Below are 13,381 nucleotides of genomic sequence, written 5' to 3' on the forward strand. Positions count from 1 at the left end.
CTAACATGTTCACAGGAGACCTAGAATTACTTATGAAAATACCTCTTCATCTTGCTGGATAAATTGATGTTCTGCATGTTATCAGAGTATTGGCCAACATTTTGTGTCAGGTTATTTGAATATCCTGGAGTTTAAAAAACAATGTAGAATACATGAAATACTGCCTATCAAGATTTTTATCCCTCATGTATATTTCTTTACCAAAACTGTCCACTCACCATTTTAATATCAACGTTTATTTTACCAAAAACTTACTCTATTTCACATAATTTAAAGAAAGAACTAGTTCATTTTTACACACTATTTGCACTATATGAATAAAGAACATTTGTAAGAACAAAATATTTATTACAAAACTATAATGTGCTCTTCTAGTCTTAAAAAGATTGCACTATTGAATGAAATATTGCCATTTGTTGGGAAAATTTGTGCCTAGAAATATGGAAGGCAGAGATATGGAGCGGACACAAAACAGACCATGTTAATATCATGTTTAAATTTAACCTCTTAGTGTGACCTTGACCTTCGAGCTAAGGGTCTGGAAGTTGTGCAGGACACAGTCTCCTTATGGGAAGCCTTTGTGCCAAGCAATATTCAATCCCTTGATTGATGGTGGATTTACGAAGTAGACAGGAGAAAACCATGATGACATTAATTTTGACATCAATGCATTACCATGATCTTTGAGCTTAGCCTATGAATCTGGGAGATGTGCATGAGATATCATCTCGTGGGAAAATTGCCAAGTAATGTAATCCTGAGGGACTGCAGAGTTGAAGGGGGAGGCGGTGGAGGACAGAATGGAAAATGCAATACGCTAGGCCCCAAAATCTTTCTTAGGACTGATAGGGGACTAATAGTTTGTATAATAACTGGGAACTAATTGTTTACAGGGTTATTAAAATGTATCAAAGGTTGATTGCAAATTTACAGTAGGATGTTCAGCAATAAGATCTATTAAGATTATTAATTACCAAGTAACCATACAAATTGTCATAACAGCCAATGTATAGATCTTGTCACACATACAAGACATTTACTTTAGTTACTTGTATAAAGTCTCTCCCAAGGATTACGATAGACCTCTAAAGCAGGAGAATGGATCTTCAGCTGCTTGTCCTGTCTCCTTGCTAGTGCTGCTGGCTGAAGTTTGTCGCTTGTTTTTAAGTATCCTTCATTAGATACATCAAATGAGATAACAACAACAAAGAAGTCTTCAAATCGCATTTTATTACAAATATATACTGTTAACATTTCTATTTATTGATATGTTTTGTAAATCAGACTAAAACAAAAGTGTTTAATAAAACAAAAAGCACAAAAAATGAAATGGACACTATATATGAATCAATGCTTTCTATATCACAGACAATATATAACAATAAATTTAACATAAACATGTTCAAACCTGCACTAAAGATCACCTTTTATTACAAACCATAGCTATATTACCTCCCTTGAAAATTCAGTACACTCAAACTTGACAGGACAGGTAAAATTTGTTCAAGTTATCGATAATTTGAGCCATCAAAAATTATACATCGTACCGGGATTTTGCTGAAACCCGACGACGAGTTCAAGTGAAGGTTGGTGTTAGAATTGTCAGAGTTTGAGTGAACAAAGTTCAACTGTATTTTCTATCCGTGTTTATCCTAAAGCAGTTCAATTTTCCCTGCTTAGAGGAACTAACTGCTTTATTATAACTAACTTCTTATTTTCACTTCACAACCATGGTCTTTACAGACAGGTTTGACCATAATGAGACAGACAACATGTAAATTGTGTGTAGTTACTATAACAAATATTGAAAGGATGTGAAACTTATAATTATTCAGAAAATAAGGTAAAATGACATTTTACATGACAGAGTTTCTGTTTATTATTTGCATTCATTAAAACATAAATAAAAACTTGAATAACATACCTCACTTTGCGTAATAATTAAGGCATCAAAAACATTTTAAGTACAAAATGTTCTTCAATTCTTTTCTTCAGTGTTAGCATATTCTTTTTTTAATTTCCTTTTTTGGAGATTATGTCTTTTTCAACATTTCACCACAAAAGGGCATACCTGACTTGTACTTGTTACTTATTCCTAACATTTTGAAAGTACTTTCATGTTTTAGTAATAGTAAATAAAAAGTAAAAGCAGGGAGACCAAGCAAGGTCTAACCATCATTTGTTTTATGTAAATATACAGTAGTCTATTTTTTTTTTAGAAAAAAAAAAAATCCCAAAGGCTTTAATCATGCACTAAAAGTTGATAAGTTATGGCAGGAATCTGGCTGAATGCTATAGCATACTCCTAAATTATCAGCTTTGTGATTTGACATTCTTTGCGCTATTTTCCTAAGTTTAGAAAATTATAATTGTCCGATGTTAATCTAGATGTAGGTCCCTATAAAAGATTGAAAATATTCAGGCCTCAATACTTTCAGACACAACATTTAAAAAAAAATTCCTTGACTCATACGGCCAGTTACTTTTGGAGATTCAATTATAATTCAAATGCAGTATTCGTATTTCATCATACTTTGGAAATTCTCATGTCTAATATGTACTATTCATGAACATATATGTAAATTATTTCAAACAGTGAATATTTGGCTAAAATTGGAGGAATATTTTCACAGGTATTAGAGCTGTTATCTTGGACTAGACGGCACTTTGCTAACATAGTTCATCACAGCAGATTGTAAAATTTGTGCCCTCTGCATTTCTTCCTCCCTCGCACGTGATAATTCACTTTCCCGTGCACGCAACCTTTCTTGTAACTGCATGATCTCACGTTCTTTGCTGTCTAGTGTCTCTCTGTGCTTCATCATTTGTTCTACAAAAATGGTAAAAAGCATTTTGTTATTCTAGCATGACAAGTACAATCATATATATATATATATTGGCCAAAACCATGAAATTTCACAACCATAAAATTAAACCATTACACAGTATTACCATTTCCTTAACAAGTTTTGTAAAAACAGTTCTACAATATTATACTTACCAGACAATTTAGTGTCTGCATCTGCTAATTTTTCCCTTAGTTCTTTCTGTATGGATCTTTCATTCTCCAGTTTGGTTAAATTACCTTGCATTTCTATTTTCACTTTACCAACTTCTTGCATAGTATATACATTCTTGTTATTCACCTCCTGCAGAAAATAAAAATGTTTTTAATGCTTTGACATGTCTTTTTCTGTGCAAGTTGAGAAATTAACAAACGACCCCCTTCTTTATTCCATATGAGCAATATCAGCTGTACTATTTACCAAGACCAACACTGTATTTAGTAGCTATGTTAGTACTACGTAACCTCCAAAAGGTAAGTCTGAGTCCTGCTATATGCAAGAAAAAGTTCAGTGTAGCATACCAGTAAAAAAATGTCTTGCACTCTAAATTTTAGATCTTGCTGAAGTGAATTCTGATAAGTGTGTACTTCACTAAGTTTTGTAGCTATCTACCTCTTGTGTAGGAGAGCTGTTTTTGGAAGTTAATTCTGATATTAGTGTACTTCACTAAGCTCTTCAATCCTTCTTATTTAATTCTCTACCCCCAGTGTAAGACAGCTGTTTTTAAGAGTTAAAGCTCTTCAAACTTCCTTTAGTAACTCTCTACCTCCAATGTTGGAGAGCTGTTTTTGAAAGTTAGTTCTGACAGTGTGTGTACTTACTTCACTAAGCTCGTCTATCCTCCTTTTGTAACTCTCTACCTCCAATGTTGGAGAGCTGTTTTTGAAAGTTAGTTCTGACAGTGTGTGTACTTACTTCACTAAGCTCGTCTATCCTCCTTTTGTAACTCTCTACCTCCAATGTTGGAGAGCTGTTTTTGAAAGTTAGTTCTGACAGTGTGTGTACTTACTTCACTAAGCTCGTCTATCCTCCTTTTGTAACTCTCTACCTCTAATGTTAGAGAGCTGTTTTTGGAAGTTAATTCTGATATAAGTGTTTGCTGCTGATTATGATGACTCTGTAACTCATCTTTTGAGATCTGTAAAACTCGTAACTTTTCTTCTAACTGTTTCATTCGTGCATCCTATAAAAAGATAATAATTTATTATTATACATGGAAGGATAAGTAAATAACATTACTTGTTTCTTAATGTATTGAACAATGAACATGCACGTCTGTCCGTCAAAAATGAATGAATGTGTTGGAGTTTTTTGCTGATAAGTTCCTTCAAAATTATTATTATGTACCAATTTCCATTCCTTACTTGAGCAAATCTAATGCAACTTACCTGACAATGAAAAGTTAGGAAAAACTTTCATGCATCAAAATGATACAAAGACATTTACAAAATCAACAAGTAATTGAAGAGGATGTTGGAATTGACAAATGTGAGCTATTTTGTCAAACTGGCAATCAAAGTCCCAATACCTTACCTACTGACCAAGTCATCTCATTCATACATTTACCCAGAAACTAAATTTTCAACATCAATTAACAAAATTCAGAAGTTTGGAACCATCAAACAAACCTCTTCATATTTCACTTTCTGTTTAGCAATATTGATATTTTCCTCTGCCTGTAGTTTATCAGTCATGTTGGCTGTCTTTAACTGACTCATTTCTTCCTCAAGCTGTAACCTGTTCATCTCGAGTCGCTGAATTCTCTCCCTTAGTGTTTTCTCTGTCTCCTCTGACTCGTGTTTGATCCTCTGTATCTGTAAGAAACAGTTCTCTTAAATGTGCATTAATTTCTAAATTCTACTTCTGACATTCAGTTTCTTATCAGTTTGAAAGTTAAAACTTCAAGTTGCTTACAGTGGATTGGGTAATATTAGTAACGTTTTTTTGCTCATATTTGTAAACAGAGCAACACACAAATTAAAAACATTTGTCAAAGTAAGAGAGCATTATCTCAGTGAGTATAACCAGTATCCCTAACTATGAAGCATGCATAAATATGTTTGTTGTCTATCAAGTTCTTTGCAATTTTACAGTATCAAAGGAGTGAATGCTGCAAAGAGCAAAAAAAACCATCTTAACTATCACAGCTAAAAGGAAAATCAGACGACGACACAGCTCTCAAAATTCTCCTAGCTATGCCTTTATATTTCATTAAAATTTAAGCTTTTTTCTTACAGACTATTACACTTCCATCCACAAGTCTACAGCTCATAAAAAGGAAGTAGCCTGCTAAAGTGTTTTCCTAAAACTGACACTCCAATAACTCTGTCTGCTTAACACTTCTGTTAAAAGGGCTGCAGGTGAATTACTCAAATATAAAACTTTAATCTACCGCGAAATCATCTAGTTTCATGGGCACAAAACTTTGTGGTATTGGTCAAAACAGCTATTTCATGGGGATACAGATTTGCGTATTTCACCTTTAAACATATAATCAATACGAATTTTACTTGTTTGCTGGGATTAAATTTGGCGGATTGACTCAACCTTGAAACCCACAAAAGTAGTCCCCCACAAATCGAGGGGTTAAAGCCAGAATGGTATAAGTCCATGTTTTACTGAAAATCACTTGTTTAGACTTTTTAATACCATTTTTAAAGCTCCTTCTTTTGCCCTTATCTCTGGCACCATATTAGGTATGAAACCTAAGATATCAAAAGGAACCATATCGTAATAAGTGCTTATCATCAGTATTGTTGTACGCCAGAACATTATAAATGCATTAACATGAAAACCAGAAGGATTTAAGTGCACTTAGTTCCTTCTGGTGATATACATTTTGATACATTATGTAAGGTAAATAATGTGCCAAAACGATACAAGTGCACTTAAACCATTCTAGCAGTAACACATTATGCTTATAATTCAAGGTGCAAATGAAATATGATCACTTAATACATTCTGGAATTAAAACCTTTGGTTAATTTGGAAAGAAAAGACTTTCAGAACTTGTATCCACGAGGTATATAATTGTTAATTGTAAATGGAAAGTAATATCTATATTAAGGTTTATGTTATATTCACATGATAACTTATATTGTTCCCTGTTAAAATGGTGAAAACTATCCAGATTTAACAGTATTCTGCCATATTCGTATATATTAAATAGTTTTGGCAAAGAAAAGTATTAAAACTATGTGTGGGAATTATAAAAGGAGGTAAATTACTATCAGTTTTTTTGTCAAGCTTGTGCTGTGAACAGAAAACAAGAGTTGACAGAACAGGTGACAAAACAGTTGAGACTGTTTAATCGGGAACATAGTAAAATGAAAACCAGAGATAGAGAAAAAAATTAAACAAATTAAGCGCAAAACAAAACCAACTATCCGCAGTCAAAGTCGTTTTACTGACTCCATGTTCCATTGTCAACCAAGTTTATTACATGTATAAAGAGAAAGTTAGGTTGCTACAATTTGTTTTTCTTCTCTTTGCCGAATTTAAGGTCAACATGTAAATTGTGGAAAATATCTGAAGAATAAAGAAACTCTTGTGAACTCTGAAGTTGACTTACATGTATATGAAATAATTTACTAGGACAGTAAAGCATGTATGTTTTCATTGTGATAGTTGTGAATGTGAGAATTGTTGCTGTAACATTAAAGTGGGGGACAATCAAAATTGATAATTATTGTTACAGAATTTGCCATTTAGTGATAATAGTGTTTAGTTGGTATAATTCAACGTCAATTAGTGAGGCGTGACTTATCCGCTATCCTCGCAGTATTGTTATGAGCTAAAGGTTCAGACACACTTCAATGCATAAAGTTGATCTATACTTGTTTGTCAGAAAATACTGTTGTTTATTTAATAACACTGATAATAATTTTAATGAAAACGATAAGAGAAATGTATTATTCATTTTTATTAATATTTATTTTCACTTCCACCGTTACAGTTTATCAGTTGTTAAAACTCAATGTTCTATTTTGTTGAATTTTGGATATAAAATGGTTTAATAAAATACTTAAAAGTTAGTTCATTGATTATTTTCACTTTATCAAAATAGGAACCACACAATTCTTCAAATATTAACTTAAAAGTTACCCTTGTTAATATTTTCTTCAGTAGAGGGTATTTTAATCAAGGGGATTTTGATATCCCTAACATTTTCAAGAAGGGGATTATGATACCCCTGCTATTTTTAAAGAGGGGAATATGATACCCCTGCAAAAGTATGAATGGGATTTTGTAACATACTGTCTTTTTTCAGTGAAGGGAATATTGATCAAGGGGATTTTTATATACACTTGGCATGCATTCGAAAAGTACAATAACATAGAAACCATTTAGCAAGTTTTAAGTAAGTGAACTTATGCAAACAGATAATGATCGTAAATGGAGTAGCAGTATAAATGAGGCGATAGAAGAGCAAAGAAAGTAACTTCAGTAACTGTTACTGTATTCATACCCTGTCAGTCGGAAAGAATTTTGAGAATGGTAAAAACAAACAAGAGGACCATGATGGTCCTGAATCGCTCACCTCTTTCCACATGACCCAGTTTTGAGTATGATGTTGTTTTTTCTATTATTTGACATAGTGACCTAGTTTTTGAGCTCATGTGACCCAGTTTCGAACTTGACCTAGATATTATCAAGATAAAAATTCTGACCAATTTTCATGAAGATCCATTGAAAAATATGGTCTCTAGAGATGTCAAAAGATTTTAATAATTTTAGACCTACTGACCTAGTTTTTGACCGCAGTTGACCCAGTTTCAAAACTGACCTAGATATCATCAAGATGAACATTCAGACCAACTTTCATACAGATCCCATGAAAAGTATGGCCTCTAGAGAGGTCACAAGGTTTTTTTATTATCTGACCAACTGACCTAGTTTTTTAAGGCACGTGACCCAGTTTCAAACTTGACCTAGATATCATCAAGGTGAACATTCTGACCAATTTTTATGGAGATCCATTCACAAGTATGGTCTCTAGAGAGGTCACAAGGCTTTTCTATTTTAAGACCTAATGACCTAGTTTTTGACCGCACATGACCCTGTTTCGAACTTGACCTAGATATCATCAAGATGAACATTCAGACCAATTTTCATACAGATCCCATGAAAAATATGGCCTTTAGAGAGGTCACAAGGTTTTTCTTTTATTTGACCTACTGACCTAGTTTTTGATGGCACGTGACCCACTTTCAAATTTGACCTAGATATCATCAAGATGAACATTCAGACCAATTTTCATACAGATCCCATGAAAAATATGGCCTCTATAGAGGTCACAAGGTTTTTCTATTATTTGACCTACTGACCTAGTTTTTGACCGCACGTGACCCACTTTCGAACTTGACCTAGATATCATCAAGGTGAACATTCTGACCAATTTTCATGAAGATCTCATGAAATATATGGCCTCTAGAGAGGTCACAAGGTTTTTCTATTTTTAGACCTACTGACCTAGTTTTTGACTACACATGGCCCAGTTTCGAACTTGACCTAGATATCATCAAGATGAACATTCAGACCAACTTTCATACAGATCCCATGAAAAATATGGCCTCTAGAGAGGTCACAAGGTTTTTCTATTATTTGACCTACTGACCTAGTTTTTGACGGCACGTGACCCAGTTTCGAACTTGACCTAGATATTACCAAGGTGAACATTCTGACCAATTTTCATGAAGATCTTGTGAAATATATGGCCTCTAGAGAGGTCACAAGGTTTTTCTATTTTTAGACCTACTGACCTAGTTTTTGACGGCACGTGACCCAGTTTCGAACCTGGCCTAGATATCATCAAGGTGAACATTCTGACCAATTTTCATGAAGATCTGGTGAAATATATGGCCTCTAGAGAGGTCACAAGGTTTTTCTATTTTTAGACCTACTGACCTAGTTTTTGAAGGCACATGACCCAGTTTCGAACTTGGCCTAGATATCATCAAGGTGAACATTCTGACCAATTTTCATGAAGATCTGGTAAAATATATGGCCTCTAGAGAGGTCACAAGGTTTTTCTATTTTTAGACCTACTGACCTAGTTTTTGAAGGCACATGACCCAGTTTCGAACTTGACCTAGATATTATCAAGATGAACATTCTGACCAACTTTCATAAAGATCCCATGAAAAATGTGACCTCTAGAGTGGTCACAAGCAAAAGTTTACGAACGCACGCACGCACGCACGGACGGACGACGGACGACGGACACCGCGCGATCACAAAAGCTCACCTTGTCACTTTGTGACAGGTGAGCTAAAAATCCTTCTGTTGTAGCACATTTACCAGTGAGAGTTTTTCTTTCTATAAAGAGCATTGCAAAGTATGAATTCCAAAAAAAAAGCTAAGATAAAAAGGGACAGAAAAGTGGAAAAAAATAAAAGGTTAAAATTTAAAGAAGGTAAACTTGCAAATGAGTATGTTTAATACAGTTTCGATTACCTACATTTCCAATGTATAAAACTGAAATCATCAAGGAAAGGAGCTTCTATAAAATCTGATTTACTGCCGATCTACAATGCAAAACCTCCAATTACACACAAGAAAAGGAAGGACCTTCTTTAGCTTTGTTCTGATGGAACAATATCTTCAGAATTCCATCTGATAGTATTTCAAGAATATTCATTCTGAAAAAGCAGCCAGAGACTGCCTATTAGAACTAGACATGTTGAAGTAAGTGATGAGTCTGATATTGAATAGTTATTATAAGTACAAAAATGTTGTTTTGTTTTAAGAGGTACTATACAGAAACAGATGGGAAAACGTTCTTTGCCTAATATCTAAAATGGATTGTTGAAACTTTGTGTGGTGTAATTATTTTAAACATATTTTGTAATTTTATACACATTTTACTCAACATTTCTATTTGTACTAAGTGCACATATTTCCTTAGTCTTTGTAAATCATGTCATAAGATTCAATAGTTTTGTTGTAAGTGCACTTGTGAAAGTATGGCATCCAATAAAATCAGCATTATTGCAATATTTTAGAGAACTAAGTGCTCTTAACACATTTGAACCCTCGAATTATTTTCTATTTTGTTGTATGCCAGATTGAGTTAAGTACAATTTTAACTATTAAACCAATTTAATTTGTGAGTAGTCCTTTTATATTCTTCGCATATTATAACAACATTATTGTCTGTAATATAACCAAATCTTACCTAAATATTCCCATTCAGTGAAAAGTTATATGTGTCTAAAACCTTCTTTTGCATTTTTCTCCACTATTTGAACAAGAGGGCCAAGATGGCCCTAGGTCGCTCACCTAAGAAACACACCATAACAGTGTAAAACATGTTTGACCTTGTGACTTCATGGAAATAAATATTCTGACCAATTTTCATTAAGATTGAACCAAAAAATTGGTCTCTTGTGATAAAACAAGCATTTTCTTAGATATGACCTAGTTTTTGACCCTAGATAACCCATGTTCAAACTCGACCTAGATTTTATCAAGGCAATCATTCTGACCAAAATTCATGAAGATCAATTGAAAAATACAGCCTCTATCACATACACAAGTTTTTTCTTTGATTTGACAAAGTGACCTGTTTTTGACCTCAGATGACCCCATATTCAAATTCGACCTAGATTTCATTAAGGCAATCATCCTGACCAAATTTCATAAAAATCAATTGAAAAAAACAGTCTCTATCGCATACACAAGATTTTTCTTTAATTTGACCTAGTGACCTAGTTTTTGACCTCAGATAACCCATATTCAGACACGACCTAGATTTCATCAAGGCAATCACTCTGACCTAATTTCATGAAGATCAATTGAAAAATACATCCTCTATTGCATACACAATGTTTTTCTTCGATTTGACCTAATGACCTAGTTTTTGACCCCAGATGACCCATTTTCGAACTCGGCCTAGATTTTATCAAGGTAATCATTCTGGCTAAATATCATGAAGATCAGCTGAAAAATACAGCCTCTATTGCATACACAAGGTTTTTCTTTAATTTGACCTAGTGACCTAGTTTTTGACCCCATATGACCCATTTTCGAACTTGGTCTAACTTTCATCAAGGTAATCATTATGACCAAAATTCATGAAGATCAATTGAAAAATACAGCCTCTATCGCATACACAAGGTTTTTCCTTGATTTGACCTAGTGACCTAGTTTCTGACCCCAGATGACCCATTTTCGAACTCGGCCTAGATTTCATCAAGGTAATCATTCTGACCAATAATCATGAAGATCAATTGAAAAATACAGCCTCTATCGCATACACAAGGTTTTTCTTTGATTTGACCTAGTGACCTAGTTTTTGACCCAAGATGACCCATTTTTGAACTCGGCCTAGATTTTATCAAGGTTATCATTCTGACCAATATTCATGAAGAATAATTGAAAAATACAGCCTCTATCGCATACACAAGGTTTTTCTTTGATTTGACCTAGTGACCTAGTTTTTGACCCTAGATGACCCATTTTCGAACTCGGCCTAGATTTCATCAAGGTTATCATTCTGACCAATATTCATGAAGATTAATTGAAAAATACCGCCTCTATCGCATACACAAGGTTTTCCTTTGATTTGACCTAGTGACCTAGTTTTTGACTCGAGATGACCCATTTTCGAAGTTGGCCTAGATTTCATCAAGGCAATCATTCTGACCAATATTCATAAAGATCAATTGAAAAATACAGCCTCTATCGCATACACAAGGTTTTTCCTTGATTTGACCTAGTGACCTAGTTTTTGACCCGAGATGACCCATTTTCGAACTCGGCCTAGATTTCATCAAGGTTATCATTCTGACCAATATTCATGAAGATTAATTGAAAAATACAGCCTCTATCGCATACACAAGGTTTTCCTTTGACTTGACCTAGTGACCTAGTTTTTGACCCGAGATGACCCATTTTCGAACTCGGCCTAGATTTCATCAAGGTTATTATTCTGACCAATATTCATGAAGATTAATTGAAAAATACAGCCTCTATCGCATACACAAGCTAAATGTTGACAGACAGACGACGGACGACAGACGCCGGACATCGAGCGATCAGAAAAACTCACCTGAGCATTGCTCAGGTGAGCTAAAAATGGACTTATACTGTTCTGGCTTTAACCCCTCGAAATATAAATGATTTCACAATATATACGATGTTCTTACTTCTTTCTGTCTTATTGTTTCCGCTTCATGTAAGGAGTCTTTGTTTCTACTTCTTTCACTCTGTAATCTTTCTGTAAATATATATGTCATATGAATCTATTGTAATCTTTCCCTAAATGTATAATGTATGTGATATGAATCTGCTGTTAATGAACTTTAATCAATAATTTAGAAAATATTTCCTTCGGGCCTAATAGTTGAGGTAACTCGCTTTGAATTGCCTCTATAGCTTCAGATTCCAGCACTAACAGCATTGTATTTTTTTGCGAGAGTCACACCACCAAACGAGTTATGTCAAAACTTTTCCAGCCTTTTTCGGAGGGCAAAGACCCAAGGTGCCCCTCCAACCATGTCACAGGCATGGGCTGGCACATGAGTAAAACCACCAGCCTTCCATTAAACCAGCTTGATGGCTTCCTTGCACAAAGACTTCTACACCCCAAACAATGTTTTGAACCCACATAAGCGACCTTTAGAACTCAGCAATAGATGCCTCTAAGAGCAATGTAATATAACTATCTTCAAAAATGTAGGATTAAAAAGATTCATAAATTGATGAATATCTTTCAGTAACTTTTAGAAATAAAGCAAATTCCACAGTGCCATTGACTGATATCATCGTAAGTTTTCAGTTTATGCAAGTTAATTTTTGTGCATGAGTCATGTCTTACCTTCATACTGTGAACCTTTCATCTTGATTTCAGCTTGCAGTGAAGTTATCTGCTCCCTGAAACCAAAAATCTGTTCCGTCTGCTGCCGACTCTTCCTCTCTAAATCTTCTACCTGTAATATTAATCACTTTTATGCATACCACAAGAACTGTAAAATTATATGTGTATAACAATGGATATATCTTGTGTTAAGTACAAGATCAAAATATCTTTTACTAAATGAACACAACATGCAATATGTTCATCAGTGGCATAGCCTAGAATGAACATGTCTGGTGTTTAGGAGTGAATATTTTATGTGTAAAACAAAGTTAACAAATAATTCTTTTATTTTGTGTCTTTTCAATGGTTTTAAACAAACTTGATCCATTTTGTAGTTCCATACCTGTACAATGTATCTATGATAACTTTCCAGTTGTGAAGATATTCAACTAGTCTATTATATTTCAATAGTTCAAAGAAAAACATGTAATACTAAGGATTTTGCAACTTATCCTACTTAATATGTAAAGCAGAATTTTTACAAAATAAAGTGGAATATATATGAACATCTCGCATTTTGATCAAACAGCATTGTGAAAACTTTTCATCAAATGCTTATGGGCAGTAAATACTGCCAAAATCATGTTGAATTATCTTCAGTTTACACTAATGTGATCAGGCAAGTGTCTGGGATTGTCATCAGTTACAAGAACAATTCTGAATTAAAGAAGCT

General features: G+C 34.0%; 1 protein-coding gene across 2 annotated transcripts in view; it reads right to left on the reverse strand.

Moving 5' to 3' along the window:
- Window positions 1-1,210: 1,210 nt before the first annotated feature.
- LOC123564699 (leucine-rich repeat-containing protein 45-like) overlaps window positions 1,211-13,381 on the reverse strand; it is a 56,939-nt gene continuing 44,768 nt past the window's right edge. For both annotated transcript variants that reach the window (XM_045358447.2, XM_045358448.2), the window contains exons 13-18: window positions 12,667-12,778; window positions 11,996-12,066; window positions 4,475-4,660; window positions 3,856-4,029; window positions 3,002-3,149; window positions 1,211-2,830 (exon numbers count right to left, since the gene is read on the reverse strand). In XM_045358447.2, coding sequence (XP_045214382.2) covers window positions 2,646-2,830; window positions 3,002-3,149; window positions 3,856-4,029; window positions 4,475-4,660; window positions 11,996-12,066; window positions 12,667-12,778 — 876 coding nt within the window. In that variant the 3' untranslated portion in view covers window positions 1,211-2,645. The remainder of the gene's footprint in view (window positions 2,831-3,001; window positions 3,150-3,855; window positions 4,030-4,474; window positions 4,661-11,995; window positions 12,067-12,666; window positions 12,779-13,381) is intronic.

Source organism: Mercenaria mercenaria, chromosome 2 (assembly GCF_021730395.1).
Source record: "Mercenaria mercenaria strain notata chromosome 2, MADL_Memer_1, whole genome shotgun sequence".
NCBI lineage: Eukaryota > Metazoa > Mollusca > Bivalvia > Venerida > Veneridae > Mercenaria > Mercenaria mercenaria.